The 19,158-nt window shown below is 37.5% G+C and overlaps 1 protein-coding gene across 1 annotated transcript; it reads left to right on the top strand.

The window, feature by feature from the left end:
* The first annotated feature begins 1,332 nt into the window (after positions 1-1,332).
* Positions 1,333-13,887, top strand: LOC108972657 (rab GDP dissociation inhibitor alpha). The gene is made up of 3 exons (XM_018939342.1): positions 1,333-1,900; positions 10,858-11,333; positions 12,261-13,887. Exons 1-3 carry the CDS (start codon positions 1,507-1,509, stop codon positions 12,720-12,722), a joined length of 1,332 nt encoding a protein of 443 aa, XP_018794887.1. The 5' UTR covers positions 1,333-1,506; the 3' UTR covers positions 12,723-13,887.
* The last annotated feature ends 5,271 nt before the right edge of the window (positions 13,888-19,158 follow it).

Raw genomic sequence — 19,158 nt, 5'->3', positions numbered from 1 at the left:
GCAAAGTAATGAAATATGAATGTGGCAACGCAGGTTTTGCGAAAAAACATGTAATCAACAATTGTTTCTTGAACGAAATTCAAAGCAAACATTAAATTCATACTAATTTAGTTAAAATCATTATTATGACGTATAGTTAATTTTGAAATGTTATACAAAACTTAGCAATCATCAACAATACTCCTTAAATCGCAATGAAAATATTTATATTACTATACATACATTTATATCACATACAAAGTTTATTTATTTGTTTATTCTCTCTTGCTCTTTTAATGTCGATCATTCATAATTCGTAACCTGCTATCAAAATTACTTGACTACAGCTCAAGAACTAAGGAATTTTCTCTTAAGCAATTACTTGAAAGCTGGAAACGGACCTTAAGGATGAATGCACAATAGTCATGCAAAATAGTCATTTACAATAGAGAGATTCTCTTACTCTTGCAAGATTGCACGATGATCCAAAATTCAAAAATTCTATACCGAAATATGCAAGACCAAGAGAACACTAATTGCAGAATATAGTGTTATATGAACGGCTGATTCGGTTATATTATTAAGAATGACTAAGTATTAATTAAGTACCTACCCGACGGAATTTCGCGATGTGATGAAATAATACGTTTGTGGAAAAAGGATCTTTCTCCTTTGTTATTACCTTATTTTTCCCAGAATTGCATTTGTAAAAAAAAAAGGATTGTAATCCTTTTTTTATTTTCCTCATAGGAGTTACATTAGCTCCCTACCCGATGGCATTTCGCAATTTCAAGAGCTCAAAGCATACGCTACATCAGCTCGAACCTACCTACCTGAAGCCTTTGCGCAAATGATTATGTCAAGATAACAAATGCCCACATACAGATTTGGCAATGGCAATAGCAATAACAAAAAATTGTAACAAATCTTTATAATTTAAACAGAAATTATAAAATCTATTTAAAACTGACCTTCCTTAACGAATTTAAGGCGTAATATCTCTTTATGTAAAATGTCAACAAAACAGGGTTGCAATTATATTCTTTCGTGTCATTGCACGAAAATAAACATGGGTTTTGGTCTGACATATTTTACAGCCTTTGCAAATAATTTTTCTGCGTGTGTTTGTTGTTGTGCCGTTGCTCCAAGTAGAATATACTGCAATTCGTGCATTTTGCATTTGGTGTCATCGAGCGATCTTGCTACAGCAAGGAATCGCCTTATTGATGAACATTACAATTTTTAGGTGTGCATACATCATATACTTTTTAATAAGGCTTGTCGAAAAGAAGTAAACTCTGAGCCAAGAAATACAGGGAAAGTCAATTTATTTTCTGTATATAGCGGCATCTCTTTTTTGCTTGTATTAAATTTGCAAACTTTCGTTGACGAGTAGAAATTTTATTGAATATTCGACCGTGTTGGTGACGAAGAGTGGAGTTCGGTTTTTCCTTCGTCATTTATAAAGAAAAAATATATTTATTTGAAATAATAATATTTTGACTATAAAAGTATTATATTTTTAACATGAATGAAGAATACGACGCAATTGTGCTAGGTACCGGTCTAAAGGAGTGTATTCTAAGTGGAATGCTCTCTGTGTCGGGCAAAAAAGTTTTGCATATCGACCGGAATAAGTATTATGGCGGCGAGTCTGCATCAATTACACCATTAGAGGAATTATTCCAACGGTTTAATGTGGAAGCTTCTGTTGAAAAATATGGGCGAGGACGTGATTGGAATGTTGATCTTATACCTAAGTTCCTTATGGCTAATGGTCAGTTGGTAAAATTACTTATCCATACGGGCGTGACTCGCTATCTTGAGTTCAAATCCATTGAAGGAAGTTATGTATACAAAGGAGGAAAAATTGCCAAAGTCCCAGTTGACCAGAAAGAAGCTTTAGCTTCTGATTTAATGGGTGAGTAAGAATATATATATAATATCTTAAATTAAAATCGTAAAAGATAACCAGTAATTTTTTTGTTTCGGTCATCGTATACTATATATATTTTTTTGTAATCGTTACCTCTTCTCGTTGGTAAATCGTGACACGTATCGTCGTCCACCATTTCTAAAACGATTTCGCTTTTGTTGGGAGTAAGGGGCGTAGAGTAATAGTAGGATCGGTTAGACAAGGACAAAGTCTGCAAACCAAATATTTCAGCAAAAGAAGATATATAAATATAACCAAGAAATACAAATGATAAGTTGAAAGTCCTATTTCAAAATTTATATGCAAGGTATAGAGAGTAAAGTTACAGTTTTGATAGTCGGCTTTGCCCTTCGGGTTGGGTTTAGTATCGCGCCGGTTAATTTTGGCTCACCGTACCTAAACGAGAGAACCAAATCAAAAATTTTAAACGCGCATGTATGCTTAAATTATCGAACTTTATTTTAAAACATATTTTATAAAAATCGGTTCGCAAGTATTTCCACAAATTCACTTTAAAAAATGCTATTTTTTTTTTGTTTTGCAAATTTCTAATTATATGCTAGTGTATTTTCATCTGTTGTGCATTGTACCAAACCAATTATGGATACATTTTCACKCACATATATTACTTATGAATTATAAAAACCACTAGTAATGTGTTTAATTACTTTTGATTACCGAGAAAGCACGAACAAAAGGGAATAGAGTAAACCCACTTAGCAATAAATGTATGAAGTGAACACGAAAAGGTGTTCAATGCTAAAATAACTGTGGATGGCGTAGCCGGTGTTGGATCGGCCGGGGTTATTTTTTTTAAGCGCGGCCGAAGGCCGCCAATGCAGAAAGGAATGAAATGCTAAAATACTGTGGAGGAAAAGGTGTTCAATGCTAAAATACTGTGATGGCTACGCGCCGGTGTTGGACCGGCCAGGAAAAGGAAATGAAAAGCTAAAATACAGTGGACGAAATCCCGGTGAAGCATTTTTTTATATTAAAAAGTTCGATCCTTCCTCTTTCCAATAAGGGGTCGGAAGGGGGGTTAGGGTTACAAAAACGAGAAAAAATTTTTTTACCCCTCCGCCAAAGTAATTGGAATCGTGCCTTGTTAGCACATAAATGATTCTCACCACGAGTGTAAAAAGTAATTTTTAAAATATAAATTTCGTACTTAGAAAAAGTTTAAAAAGTGTAAATTGTGAATTTTTTTAAATGTTTACAGTTTAATGAAATGAATTTGAAGTGAAAGCATGTTAAATGTAGCGAAATATCTTGTTGAAACGTTCGAATTTTCAGAATTTTTGAAGTTTAAAGTCGAAAGCGGAATTGTGATGTCATTTTTAATTGGATTTTTCCTGTTTTTGTAGATCAAAATTACTCTCCCTTTTTCAGAGTAGATTGCAAGTGTCTACCAATTATTTTTTATATATTTTAGTTTTATTTTACATAATATATGTATATATACTGTACACTGTTGTCTTCACGATCAAAAATTTGCACTAATAAAACATGGTATTTCTCTATGTTTCACTAAATTTTTCACTCTGTAAATTTAAAGGTACACTCTAAACATTGAAATAAGTTCACTATTTCATTTTAATTTGGTATATTTTACCTAAATTTATTAATTTAAAAATCACTTAGCACACTCATCGTTGAAAAGGTTAGATTGTTTATAATTATGAGGAAAACGAGCGTTGCCACATCTTAAACAGCAAATATGTAGGATTTTTAACGTTTTTTCTTTGTTTGTTTTTTCCCGTGATTCTTTGTTCTGTATAAACTATAATAAAAAATACTTTCCAACATTTTCCAAGTTATAATTGAGTTGTGAACACTTTTTCCATCTACTTACATATGTATATGTACAAAATGTGATTTATATGTAATAAACACAAATAACTAAAACTCTATAATATAATATTATAAAAATTAATATCATATCGGGTGACTGAAGTTCTTTCGCGTAGTACTCCTTTCTGCGTTAAAAATAAAAATAATATGTAGAGTTTTCGTTATAAAGTAGTTATATTTTTTGGTTATCATGCACTCATATTGAAACAAAATTTGAGTTTTCGTTATAAAATGGTTAAATTTTGGTTATTATATCTGTCAGCGATTTCCATTTATTTTTGATAATACGTTTTGTATTTTAGGTGACAATATATATAATATTATATAATATTACTTATTTGTTTATTAAGTTTAAAAAAGAAATATCCATATGCATGGATAGAAGAATTTTTGAGAAAAAGAGGAATTGCAGCGAATTGTCCTATCATCGCATGGCAGCGCTCCACTTCGTCGTAATTTGTTAGCACACAAATGATATTCACTACGAGTGTAAAATGTAATTTTTAAAATAAAGATTTTTTAGGTAAACACCTGCTAAATGTGAAAAATGTGGATTTATTTATAAGTTTATAGTTTAATTTAATTAATTTGAAGTGAAAAATGTGAGTAAAGTGTGTTTAATGGGGTGAAATAGCTTCTTGAAATGTTCTAATTTTGGGAATTATGCGTTTGCGGTACCTATAAAGCTACATATATATTTTTTAATCAGAAGGACTTCCTCTTTCCAACAGTACCTTCAAATACTACGTACTAATTAGCACACTTTCCAAGAGTATCTTCTTGATTGGCGTAGTCACCGCTTACGCGATTATTTTTTTTTCCAATAGTATAGTTTGAAGATTTTTCAGAATTTTTTTTGCACATTAATAGGTTATTTTGCTGTTATAAAACACGCATCGGTGCAAATTTTGGGTTGGGTTTCAAAAAGTATGCCTCTATTTCATAAAAGCTTTTAATTCAAGCGGGCATTTTAATTAGCACACCCTGACATCAGCAATGTTTTAGTAAACTGTTTAAATTTTTATATGAATGGACAAAATGTATGTGGAAAATAAAAAAATATACTTTTTTTTATAAATGTACTTCTTAAAAAAAAAAAAGATTTCATATTTTCGGACTATGAATGACTGAATGATGATGAGGAATACACTGCGACCTTTGGTCTATTGTGCCCTCTCCTTACTCACATTGACTCGCTTAGCCCCAGCCCATTAATGAAGTCCAGTAGACTGCTTGGCGCTAGCGAGGCAATGCTATCCCTATCCGGAAATAGAACTCCAAGGGCCTTGGCTCTGCGACTACAGACTGCAGTCGATCAACAGATGCTCCGGAGTTTCAGGCACCCTGTCTCAGAAACGGCAGTTGGCGCAAGTTGATAGGCCCATGCTGTGTAGATGCCTATTCAGCTTACAGTGGCCAGTATACCATGCGACTAACAGCCTGAGTTTGCTCCTGGGGAGGTTTATTACTATTTTGAACCTTCTCAGGTTGTAACCTCCCATTAGCAGCTTGGCGTGTCTCACACCATGAGTTTGTCGCCAGTGCTCTTCCCTGAGTGCTCTCTCCTTTTTACGGAGCAGCTCCTTGATGGTGTGGGGACCCACTCCTGTAAAGGGTTCGGGTCCTACTATCCTGGTGGAGGCTGCGGAGCTCGTCCGCCAGTTCATTGCCGGCTATACTTTGTGACCAGGCACCCATATCAGGTGTACCTGGTTTCCGCAAGGCTATTCAACCTCTCCCTGCACTAGAAGCGACTTGATCTCGTAACAGGAGATCGCCTTTGGCTCCGCTTGACTATCGCTAAGAATGGCTATACGCTCATTGCGATAGTTGCGATGGAGGTTTATTTCTATGCACCGGCTTGGGCACTGGGAGCCTAATCCACAATCCCTGCGCCGATTCCCTCCGACATTTTAGAGCCATCTGTGTACCACATCATAGTACTGTTCCTCGACATCCGCTCGAGGTTGGAGTCGTTCCAATCCCCTTTGCTGCCGAGGGTAAAACCTCTTCCTTCACCTTTTTAGTAGTACTATCCCTCGGGAGGAGGACCAGTGGTAACTTGCCACTTATCTTCTCCATCCTCTGGGATGAGACTATTTTGCCTTTTCCACACCCCTCTGCCGTTATTTGCAGAAGAGTGTGTTTGGCCACCAGACCCATGACCAGATGAAGTGGAGTAAGTTCAAGAACAACCTCCAGTGCCGCCGTTGGACAGGTTCGCATTGCGCCCGTCATGCAAACACAGGCCAGCCTCTGCAGCTTCAGTAGTTGTGTCCTAACTGATGTTTGCGACGCTACTGAGGCCCAGGCTCCGCCCCATATGTGATTATCGGTCTTACTATCATGGTGTACAACCATCTAACTATTCTTGGCGTTAAACCCCAGGACCTTCCTGCCAGTCGATTACACACCATTAAGGCCTTTGTCGCCTTGACCAATGTTAGGTTTACGTGCTGCTTCCACCTCAGCGTGGAGTCCAACGTTAAACCGAAGTACTTAACACTGTTGGTTATCCCTATTTCACTACCTCCCAGTAGGAGATTCCTAAGGCCGGGTAGGGTCCTGCGTCTTGTAAATGGGATTACAGACGTCTTGGAGGGGTTAATATTTACCTCTCTGCACCACCCCTTCGCTAGGTTGAGACCTCTTTGGATCAAGTCACAAAGAGTGTCTTCAAATCTCCCTCTTGCCAAAATCACAATGTCGTCCGCATACCCTTGGCATTGGATTCCATTGTCTGTTAGCAGTGTTAGCAGTTCGTCCACAACTAGACTTCATAGCAGGGGTGATAACACATCCCCCTGTGAACAGCCTCTTGTTGTGCCGAGACGAATACTGTTATCACTTACTGTGGTCTCAGCAACCCTTGAGCGCAGTACGACTTCTATCCATCTATGCACTGGTGCCGCCACATTCCTTTTCTCCAGTGCCCTTGCTACACTCTTGTGGGACGTGTTACCAAAGGCACCTTCGATGTCTAGGAACGCGCAGAGCATCACCTCCCCATGCTCCAGTGAACTCTCTATTTCAGACGTCAGCTGGTACAGAGCAGTGCTGGTAGATCTGCCCGCTCTGTAGGCATGTTGAGCCGCATGYAGCGGTGAACTCTTTAGCGCCTTCATCCTTATTTCTTGATCCACGATCTTCTCCATGGATTGAAGTAGGAAGGACGTTAGACTTATCGGTCTGAATGATTTCGCCAACGAGTAGTCTTTCCTTCCTACCTTAGGTATGAAGATCACCTTCACTGTCCTCCATACCTCAGGGATATACGCCAATGCGAGGCTCTCTCTCAGTAGCCGAACTAGGTGGGGCAGCAAAAGCTGTCTCCGGGAAGTGCGCCCTCAAAAGCTTCATGGCCCTGTCCTCCGCACTGGTCGTAAATATCCCATCGTCACGCTTAATTGCTATTTCTGCTCCCTTTGTGCCCCTAGCTAGAGCTTTGTGCAGCCGAGCCGCTTCTGGCGTAGAGACGACATTCTCGCAGATTCTCCTGAAGCTGGCCTGCTTTGCAGACCTAATCTCCTTATTATATAAGGTGAGATAGCTTCGGTATTCTGCCCAGACCCCCGTACGTTTCGCTCTGTTGAACTGGCTGCGTACTTTCTTGCGGAGGTCCGGGGCGCTGTAGGTGCCTCCCCTGGGAAGTATGCTGAGGCCAGGACGAAGTCCTTGCCCTCAGAGTCCCTGGCCTGCACCGCCACCAAGCGCTAAGTCAGAAACCTTGAAATGCAAAAGAAATCAATGTTGTGCCTGACCACTATACAAGTTCTAGCTCTTTCGCTAGAGAGGTCCCAGATTACCATGTTTGCCTCCGTTTTGAGGCCTTTTACCTCTCCTCTGTGGACCCAAGGCTCTTGGATCCGCAGTATGCCCAGTTTCTCCACAGTGAACCTGCTGATTATAACGGCTGAGGCTGCAGCCGCGTGATTTTGGGGATGCCGGTAGTCGCCGATTGCAATGCCTTCTCAGTCCTGCTTCCGCATGGCTGCTCCGACACATCATCCACCTGCATACCTAGTACCTCCGGGCCTGCTCCAGGCACTGTCGGTTTGTCTGAATCTTTGTTCTGGAGAGTTGCAGGCGTTGCTGCTTCCTTTCTCCCGGTGGCTGCAGGCCTGTTGGGCCGTATGACCACCGTGCTGAACYTGTAGTACAGGCGGAAGCTCGCTGCCCGGACGTACCTGTACGACTCATCGTCGATGTACAGGTTGAGTCTCCATCCTTTCATACYTCCRATCTCCTCCATTTTGCTGCTCACGACGCGCCAGGACGCGTCACCACCACCACCATTCACCAGCCCCAAGGCGAACTCATAGGGCTTGTCCCCGCACCGAGGGAGGAACGTTGTCATGCTGTGCATGATTGGCAAATCTTCCGCCCTCTTCGCGCAAAAGACAGGGCCCTTCCAGCTTCCGAGCTTTGGAGCGTACTCCTTCAGACCGTCGGCAGACGCCTCATCCACGCAGTCTACCCGCAGCATTCCTCCTCTAAACTCCACTCCCAGGAAGGACGCCGCATAGTCCTCCCCTCCCCTCTGAACGACTCCACCGGGTAGCTGAGAGGCAGTACAGCCATGCGAATGCCTTTTACAGCGTCCGCATACCTACGCCGCCCCTCCTCCACCCGATGGGGAGCCGGTCCAGATCGTTGCTCTCCGGGTGCCTTTGGGTTTGTGCCCCTCAAGCCTGGGTGGTACTGATCGGGCCGCAGTTGCTGCCTCCAGTACCTTGCGCGCGAGCCGACACGTTTTTAACTTCCGTTGCCGCGGATGCGTTGCATCTTTTCCTGGCCAGAGCCTCTACCACCTCCGGGGTCATCCCATCCACTTCATAGTGGAGCCGCTCATCCCTTTCCTGCGTGGATCATTGCATGCGCCGGGTTGACCAGCTTCTGGGAGGGGGCGTTGCCCACCTCTTCCGCGCCTTCTCTTTTTTCTCCTACGACCACCATCAGGCCCTGCCCGATGAGACTCACCCGAGTACGACCCCGGCGGGGGTCTTGGTGGCGCTTGTTGCTGTTGCAGCTGCACGTGGCGTGGCGTGCTCCTCAAACAGCGCCCGTTCTTCTGGCGAGAGAGCGTCGAGGAAGCTAAATTTCCGTCTAGCTCCCTGACCCCCTTTGCCTGCCGCTGCACCGATGTCCTTTTCGTTGTCCGAGTCCGTTTTCCGAAGTTGTCGCCTATTGTCTAGTTTTTCCGAGTTTGTGTTGTTGTTTTTATTCATCTTGTTCTTACGACCCTTGGCTCAACGGGGTGAGCTGTCGGGTCTATCAATTTGTATGGGGAACTAGACGCGGTAAGGCCACAGTTACTCCCCGATTCGGCCCGGTGTTGGGGAGGCTCCGTTAGAATACAGCCGAATTTAACCTCCCGGCTGCAACTCATCCAGTGGGCACGATAGTCGCATAACATAGGTGGGGTTATTTTCGGACTATAATAATTGTAGCATAAATTTTATATACCAATTAAAATAATAAACTTAATATGAGCAATGATTTTTGAGTTATGCTTTCAATATTGGGCATACAAATTAGTACAGCAATTTGGAATCTCCACAGGCAATATGTACAGAAATCAAGTTAGTATAAAATAACTTTTTGCCTGCTGAGATGTCCCGTAATAGCAGAAACAGCCAAAAACGCTAGTGCCTTCCTTCCTTTTCCTTCCTTATAGCAGAAACAGTAAAAAACGCTACTCATTTCCTTCTTTTTCCTTCCTTAGTGAGCAAAATGTGTCAAAAGTTGAGCCGGTGGTAAAAACGCTGAAATCAGCCATCTTTGTTTGTTTCTATTTGAACAATATTGCCGTTGCTCAATACTCACATATAGTTTTCTACACATATAAGTTTTCAATTACAATTTTTCATAATATAAAATATCAAACCTGACAAAAAAGTATTAAAAATAGTTTATATACTTATAAATAATAGCATTCGACTCTGATTTTGAGTTATTTTAAGAAAATTTCATACATATTGAAGACAACTTTTATAATTACTGCAATATATCGAGATTGGCAACCCTTCGTTGTGAGAGCGCAAGCAGCTGACACGTTTCTACGGCAAAAACCAAAATGCCGTGGATTCCCACGGCATCTTAAGGCAAAGAGAGAAGGGAGTAGCGTTTTTCACTGTTTACTTACATTGCGCGCCCATAAGATAGGTCGTATCAGCTGACACGGGCCACGATTCTACGTTTTTAGCTGTTTCTGCTATAACTATTGCATGCAATGAACTGTCATTTTAGCAGTTTTCATTTCTATGAAAATTTCGAAGTTGACGCTTCCTTCATAGTTCATTTACATATATAGCGAAGGCAGTTTCATTTCGGATATTTTAAATTTAGTAAAGCAATAGTTATTCTGCAAAAATTGTTAAAATCCTGTCCTTCCTCCCATAAACTATATTTTAGATGATGTGCTTCCAATGCATACATATCTCTCCAGAAATGGATTTATCCAGAAATGGATTTGTTTACGAATTTCATAAAGCCTTTTCAAGTTTTTAAGGGAATGATCATTTCATGATATTAAAAGCCGACAAAAGAATATTGCCAACCTCAATGGCCATGTGTTTGACACATTGTTAGTAATGTGAATCGCTTGTCGAGATGTACAAGCGTTTCTTAAATGCTCTAGGCTTTTTCGCTTTATCGGATATAAATTTTTCTGTTTATGTTAGAAAAGTACCGTTTTCAAAGTACAACAATTGATAATTTTATGGGCGATACCTTGTCTGGTAAGAAAATTGCGTGGCATTCTATAGAAGTGCTCAATGATAGAACGTGCAAACTATTACAATATAAATTTTTTTCTATTAAAACTTCAAAATAAATTTTAAAATTTCATTAATTAATATAAAGTGAGGCTTTGATTTTTCTTTTAATTTAAATTAAAATTTTATAGGTTTTGTGATATATTGTTAACTGTCTAAAGATTTTTTATTTTTGTAAAGTTTTATACTTCAATACATTTAATAATAGCATCACAAAATAGCAATCGAATGTATGTTATTATTTAGGATATCATAAATAGTAGCAGTATATAATTTATAGTAGTAATATATTTTATAATTTTTTTTTTTTTTCAGGCATGTTTGAGAAACGTCGTTTCCGTAATTTCTTAGTATACGTGCAAGACTTTAAGGAAGATGATCCAAAAACCTGGAAAGACTTCGATCCATCTAAGTCAAATATGCAGGCACTTTACGATAAGTTTGGCTTGGATAAGAATACACAAGATTTCACTGGCCATGCGTTAGCTCTTTTCCGTGATGACGAGTATTTAAATGAACCAGCAGCGAATACAATTCGCCGTATAAAGCTATATTCAGACTCCTTGGCTCGGTATGGAAAATCGCCGTATTTGTATCCTATGTATGGACTTGGTGAATTGCCACAAGGGTTTGCACGTTTATCTGCAATTTATGGTGGAACTTATATGTTAGATAAACCAATTGATGAAATAGTATTAGGCGAAGGAGGTAAAGTGGTAGGTGTGCGCTCTGGAGATGAAGTCGCAAAATGCAAGCAAATCTATTGTGACCCCAGCTATGTGCCCGATAGGGTAAGAATATGGTGAAAACATTTAAGAAAAAAAAAAAAATCGGGCATAATTGAGTTCCTAATTACGGTTTCCAACCATAATTCTTCAAAGCAGTTTTCGGCAATTTATTTCCAGAAAAAATGAATTAATTGGATAAAATTAATAAAGAAATATTGCGAATATTAGGAGTTGATACATCTACTATTTCTAGGAACGTATTTTTTTAGTCAATTTGACTTTTAATGTAGCGCACAAAAAAATTCCATGCCATTTAAAATTTTCTTAACAACTTTAGTTAACAGCAACGTTCATAATACAAAAAAAACTTGAATGATCTGAAATTTACACTCGTGGCCACGCAAAGCTTATCACTATACTTTCTTAAATTTTCTTGGGTCTTTTTGGTTTGTTTGGTATTTTCTTCAATTTTACAACTAGCTTTTCTGTGTTTATACAAAAGCGGCCGATTTTATTATTTTTAAAGTAAGCCCGCCACTAAACTTCGTGTTTCATTTAAAAATAAATAAAACATTAATTTCAATCATAGTGTAAATGAAATGAAATTAAAAAAATATAATTTTTTCATCGCAGGCAGTTTATTTTGTAGAGCTCACTAACTTTCAATCGATTTTGTTTAAAGCTAAATGGGTTTTGTTTTTAATTTTTAATAGTTTTCATAAATAATATTATTTCTAAATAAAAAATGTCTATACCGCAAAAAGTGTTGTCAAATATGCACAACACTTAAAAATGTTTAGTGGTAAGTTTCGCGTGGTCACGGCTGTAATTGCTTTAATTTCGATTTAACTCAGTGAAGTTGCAAACCGTAAAAGGAAATAAATTAAAACGGCATTTGAAAACTAATTTTACTCACTTTTTGCTATACATATTATAAGCTTTACCTTATAGATTTAAGAGAGTTAATAAAAAAATATATCATATGTGTAGGTACGCAAGAAGGGCAAAGTAATTCGTTGCATTTGCATTTTGGATCACCCAGTTTCGAACACCAAGGACGCACTATCCACTCAGATAATCATTCCACAAAAGCAAGTTGGACGTAAATCGGACATATATGTATCTCTTGTTAGTTATACTCATCAGGTAGCTGCTAAAGGCTGGTTTGTTGGTATGGTGTCGACTACTGTAGAATCTGACCAACCAGAGAATGAAATTAAGCCTGGACTTGATTTGCTGGAACCCATTGCACAAAAGTTTATTACGATCTCTGATTATTTGGAGCCAATTGATAATGGTATTGATTCACAGATTTTTATTTCGGAATCTTATGACGCTACTACACACTTCGAGACTACTTGTTTGGATGTATTAGATATATTTAAAAGAGGAACTGGTGAAGATTTTGATTTTTCAAAAATTAAACACGAACTTGGTGATGAGGACCAGTAAACGCGTTTAGATTACTAAAAAGAGAGACTCCGTTGTGCACGGTGATTTAATGAAACTAATGATATGATATGATGCTCTGATGTAAGAAGATGAATCAAAAATGCGCATTATATACAATATAATCACAAAACTATATTATAATCAGCCAATCAAACTGTTACAGCGAAATATTGATAAAATAGTGGAAGAATATGAAAGCTTGACACATGCAATGCGCATACATAAAAATATACCATCTTCGCTAAATCGTTATGAACAAAAAGAAACAAATGAATTGTGCACACAAACATTTTATGTAGTGATTACATGTAATATTAACACATAAATGAACTTTTTATTGCTTACAGTGTTTTTTTAAATTATATTCATTCCATTGCATATCTAAAAGTCTCATTTTTTCGTCTTCGATTATTACTTTTCTAAAGTCTTAACTTCGTTTGTCAATATGTATCCATAACTTTTTGCACAGAAATAAATACATTTTGCCCAACAACAAAATATGAAGATCTGCAAAAAATTTCAAATGAACTAATTAGAGCCTTATTATTTATCTAATCGGATTTTATAGACAGCGCATAAGTAACTGCCGTTCGAAAATACATTTTCATAAATTATCAGTGGACTCAAAATAACAAAGGTGAACAAATGTAAAATTTTTTTCAAAAGTTTGAATAACCCCGCAATTTTGCTTAAAGTGTAACATTTGTTCAAAATACAAAAGAAAAAAATATATAATTATGGGGATTTGCTGCAACATTATTGAACTCTGTTTTACTTGTACACATTCGATACATCAGATAGAAAATATATATATATATGCACCTGAAATGCAAAATAACGTAACAACATTTTAGGAAATTTACAGTGGCCTGAATAACACGAAATAAACATGTGCGAAAAAAAATATTGGTTAAAATTGGTCGATATCTGAGCGCAGAACCTCAAAATGTTGAATATATGTAATAATATGTCTGTAATTTTAAGTAGTGAAGAGTAACTAATAAGACACTCAATTTCGAATTTTTTGATGATACGTTATTTTGCATTTCAGGTGACGATATGTACATAAGTACATATGTATGTATGTTCATTCTAACGCTGTATTTGAAATGTGTTATAAAATAAAGGTTGGCATTTTAAGAATAAAAGAATTTATTACAAAATATATAATGATATAATCTCTTTATGCAAACTATAGGCCTTTGAACTTAGTTTGACACTGTAAGAAATGAAGACACACGAAAATATTTCTGGTTACTTAAATTTTCGCACTTGTGTAGAGACGCTTTCACTGTTACACTCTCTTGTTTACTCTCCTCAATTAACTATTGGTGAAAAAGCTGGGATGCCGGAATAATAGCACTAAAACAAACTGCTAAAATCAGTGCGTTGTTGAAATTCTGTAGTTTGAAAACTTATTTACACTCCTTTACTGGCACCCAAAACTAATTTCGGTAAAGTGCCTTTTGTCTACCTCAATCCTCACTGGTGATGTGGAAACTGCACGTTTTCTAAATACATATATAATACTGTCCAACTCCAATTTATTTAGAGTGGCATCACTGACGAATACTGTAAAAAATGGAAAAGAAACCGTTATAACAACAACAACTATTGAAAATACGCATTTTAATAATAATAATAATACCCAACCATTACCCTCCTGCCGCCCAACCGACGCGAAAGGCGCAGTGCGCGAACGAGCGGAAATAGCCGATACATAAAAGGCAAGAGAGTTTTAAGCGTTGCGATCTTAAGCTGCTCAGCTACAGAAACAAAAATTTCAACAGCCAAAGATAAGAATTAAAATTAAAGTTTATAATTTTTAAATGTTACTTGTTGAGATTAGTAAAATAATTTTTTTAATGGTAAAGAGTGAGTGTGTTAGATCAAATGTGCTGGGATGAGATTTGAAATCATGACATATGCGGCGGAATGGTTCGTTTAGCTCAAAATTTGTTCTTTGTCTAAACTGCCTGATAAAGCGAGGGGGAACGTTAAAATTGGTATCAGACCCATTCACGAGTTTAACAAGAAATATTATACCAAGCCCTATGACTAGCGAGTGTCGAGAGATTTATAAGTTTTAAACGATTAGTGTAAGGGGGAATATTTAAAGTGGGTTAGATCAACAAAAATGCATACTTGCTCCAACCTAAAGTTTTGTATTACGTATAAATTAGAGTCTACAGATATTGGTGAAAAAACATCGTTTTACATTCTTTAAGATTCAATGGCATGTCATTTCTATCACACCAAGAAACTAGGTTGTTTAAGTCTGTTTGCAACTGACATCTTTCGCTGTAAGAAGTATACGTTTTAAAAAGTTTTACATCGTCAGCATATAATAAAATTTTTGAAAACTTTACAACAGATGATATTTCATTAATAAATAATAAGAACAGAATTGGGCCAGGATGGCTACCTTGAGGAACGCCTGATTATGTCAGAAAAAGTATCGGTAAATATGACTTGTTGAATTCTATTACTAAGCTAAGAAGCAACCCATTTTAGAAGTATTGGTGCTCTCACCAAACAAAGAGTTTCCTATCATTTTCAATCAAAGTGGCACTTTATTCATATTCATGTCGCCGAACGTATCTTTTCAAAATCGTTAAGGCGTTTTCTTAAAGCCATAGCTTTAAGAGTTATATCGAGTTTAACATATTGATAATAGAGTTACATTATAACATTTATATTTACATAAAGGGCACAATGTCGATTTCTTTGGCGCCGCGATCTGAAGTTACCGTAGGAGAGTCCTCCTGATTAAAAAATAGGAGGTAACCAGAGGGTTATATGAACCCCAAAGTGGCACGATTCCGATTACTTTGGCGGAGGGGTAAAAAAACCGAATATCCGTAGAAATGGGGTATGTACGGATAGGGGAGCTTCTCCAGAGGAGGAATAATATAAAAATAACTAATATTTTTTAAAATAGTCACGTTTAAAAATTCAAAAATTTTGCACTAAGAACACGTTATTTCTCTATGTTTCACTAAATTTTTTCTCGTTTTTTTATATGTATATTTAAATGTACACTCTAAGCATTGAAATAAGCTCACACTTCACATTAGTTTTATAATTTTTCAGCTAAATTTAGCAATTTAAAAATCAGTTATCAAATTTATGGCTGAAAAGAGTAGAGTTTTTATATTTACAAGGAAACCCAGCTTTGCCACACCTTAAAAACCAAAAGTGAAGAATTTTTGACCGTTTCACAGTGTTTTCTTTGTTTGTACTTTCGAGTGTTTCTTTTTTCTTTATTAACTAAAAAAAAAAACTATAAAGAACATTTTTCAAATTAAAATTCTATATGTGAACACTTTTCCATATACATACATATATGAATAATATGTGATTTATATTTAATAAACACAGATAAGCAAGACATGTGATAATATTTATATGATTGTAATATAACATTTTTACATACATATTACAATTTAATACTATCCTTCTCCTTCTGAGTTCTGAGTTACCCGGTTTAACAGAAGTATTTTCGCGTAGTACTCCTTTCTACGTTAAAAATAAAATATATATTGAGTCTTTATTATAAAGTGTTTAAAGTGGTTGTATTTTTTGGTTATCATGCACTCATATTGAAATAAAATTTAAGTTTTCGTTATAAAATGGATACATTTTAGTTCGTAAATCTGTCAGCGATTTCCATTTATTTTTGATTATACATTGTTTTATATTTTAGGTGACGATTCATCTTCTTAATTGGCGTAGTCACTGCTTACGCTATGATAGCCGAGTTAACAACAGAGCGCCAGTTGTTTCTTCTTTTCGCTACGTAGCGCCAATTAGATATTCCAAGTGAAGACGGGGCCCTCCCCCACTTGGTCTTTCCAACGGAGTGGAGGTCTTTCTCTTCCTCTGCTTCCCCCGGCGGATACTGCGYCGAATACTTTCAGAGCTGGAGTGTTTTYATCCATCCGGACAACATGACCTAGCCAGCGCAGCCGCTGTCTTTTAATTCGCTGAACTATGTCAATGTCGTCGTATATCTCGTATAGCGCATCGTTCCATCGAATGCGATATTCGCCGTGGCCAACGCGCAAAGGACCATAAACCTTTCGCAGAACTTTTCGCTCGAAAACTCGCAACGTCGACTCATCCGTTTTTGTCATCTTATAGCAGGACGGGAATTATGAGTGACTTATAGAGTTTGGTTTTTGTTTGCCGAGAGAGGACTTTGCTTCTCAATTGCCTACTCAGTCCGAAGTAGAATCTGTTGGCAATAGTTATCCTGCGTTGGATTTTCAGGCAGACATTGTTGGTGGTGTTTACGCTGGTTCCAAGATAGACGAAATTATCTACAACTTCAACTCTTATAGAAAATGGTACCTTCTGTACTTAGTTCTGCAGCTCGAACTATTTTCTCCAGCAGCAGGTTGAAAAAGTCGCACGATAAGGAATCGCCTTGTCTGAAACCTCGTGTGGTATCGAACGGCTCGGAGMGGTCCTTCCCGATTCTGACGAAGCTTTTGGTGCTGCTCAACGTCAGCTTACACCGCCGTATAAGTTTTGCAGGGATACCAAATTTAGACATCGCGGCATAAAGGCAGCTCCTTTTCGTGCTGTCGAAAGTAGCTTTGAAATCGACGAAGAGGTGGTGATTCTCCTTTCACGGGTCTTTTCCAAAATTTGGCGCATGGTCGGTTGTTAATTTTTCAGATCTGAAGCCACACTGATAAGGTAAAATCAGTTTGTTGACGGTGGGCTTTAATCTTTCACACAATACGCTCGATAGGACCTTATATGCAATGTTGAAGAGGCTTATCCCATGGTAGTGGACGCAGATTGTGGGGTTTCCTGTTTTGAGGATTGGGCATAGCACACTTAAATTCCAATCGTTGGGCATGCTTTCGTCCGACCATATTTTACAAAGAAGCTGATGCATGCTCCTTATCAGTTCTTCGTCGCCGTGTTTGAATAGCTACGCCGGCAATCCATCGGTCCCCGCCACTTTGTTGTTCTTCAGACGGGTAATTGCTATTCGAACTTCTTCCTGGTCGGGCAATGGAACATCTGCTCCATCATCATCGATTGGGGAATCGGGTTCGCATTCTTCTGGCGTTGTGCGTTCAGTGCCATTCAGCAGGCTGGAGAAGTGTTCCCTCCATAATTTAAGTATGCTCTGGGCATCGGTGACTAGATCACCTTTGGGGGTTCTACGAGAGTATGCTCCGGTCTTGAATTACGCCTGTCTTGCGCTACTTGAGCCATATGTAAAAGAATCGTTTCTGGCCACTCCCAAGTGAATGGCGATCAGAGAAGTTTCCTCACTTGCGTGAACTTATACACATGACTCCGTCCTCCGATATGATGACGATACATATCTTTATATTTAATGTTTTGAGTTTTCGTTATAAAATAGATAAATTTTAGTTATTATATCTGTCAACGATTTTCATTTATTTTTGTTTATACATTGTTTTTTATTTTAGGTGACGATACATATATTTTTATATTTAATATTTGATTTGGAAATGAATTGGTAATATTTGTTGGTTATCATGCCCTCATATTGAAACAAAATTTGAATTTTCATACTGTACTTCATACTTTACACTTTATTACGTAATATTATTATATAAAATTACTTTTACATTTGTATATACATATAATATTACTAATACATGTATACAGTATTACTTATTTGCTTAACAAATTTAAAAGAGAAAATATCCATATGCGTGAATAGAGGAATTTTTGCGAAAAATATGAGTTTCAGCGAATTGCCTAATCATCACATACCAGCGCTCCATTCCGTCGTAATGTTTGGTAAACAAAAGAGGTTCAAACGAGTGTAAAATGTAGTTTTTGAAATAAAGATTTTTTAGGTAAAAAACCTGCTAAAAGTGTAAAATGTGGAGTTATTTAAAAGTTTATAGTGTAATTTAATTAATTTGAAATCAAAAATGTGTATAAAGTGTTTTTAATGTGGTGAAATAGCTTCTTGAAATGATTGAATTTTGTAAAGTTTTGAACTTTAAGCTCGAATATCTCGTAAACTAAGCGTTTGCGGTACCTATAACCCTATAATATAATCAGGAGGACTTCCTCTTTCCAACGTTACCTTCAAATCGCGGCGCCAAAGAAATCGGAATTGTGCCCGCAAAGTACACCATCGTGTTGTGGAATCTGAAAATAGGAATCAGAATTGAAACAGATCAAAACAAGAAGAAACGATAAGCCGAAGCTAAATACCTTTCACAGGTGCATTTCTGTTGGTCACTACGTGTTCAGTTTGTATGGAAGCTATGTACAGTCAAACCTGGATAAGTGAGAACTGGATTAGTGAGAAAACTCTATAAGTCAGAGTAATAGCTAGGACCCGTCATTTTAAGTTTCCAAAACCTCTATTATTGAGAAACAAAAACCTCTGTAAGAGAGAGTCATTTTTGCCTCATAGACCTCCGTAAGT

Source organism: Bactrocera latifrons, unplaced genomic scaffold, assembly GCF_001853355.1.
Source record: "Bactrocera latifrons isolate USDA-ARS-PBARC rearing strain unplaced genomic scaffold, ASM185335v1 scaffold_412, whole genome shotgun sequence".
NCBI classification, from domain to species: domain Eukaryota; kingdom Metazoa; phylum Arthropoda; class Insecta; order Diptera; family Tephritidae; genus Bactrocera; species Bactrocera latifrons.
The sequence above is the reverse complement of the archived record's forward strand: the minus strand, read 5'-3'. Positions and strand labels throughout refer to the sequence as shown.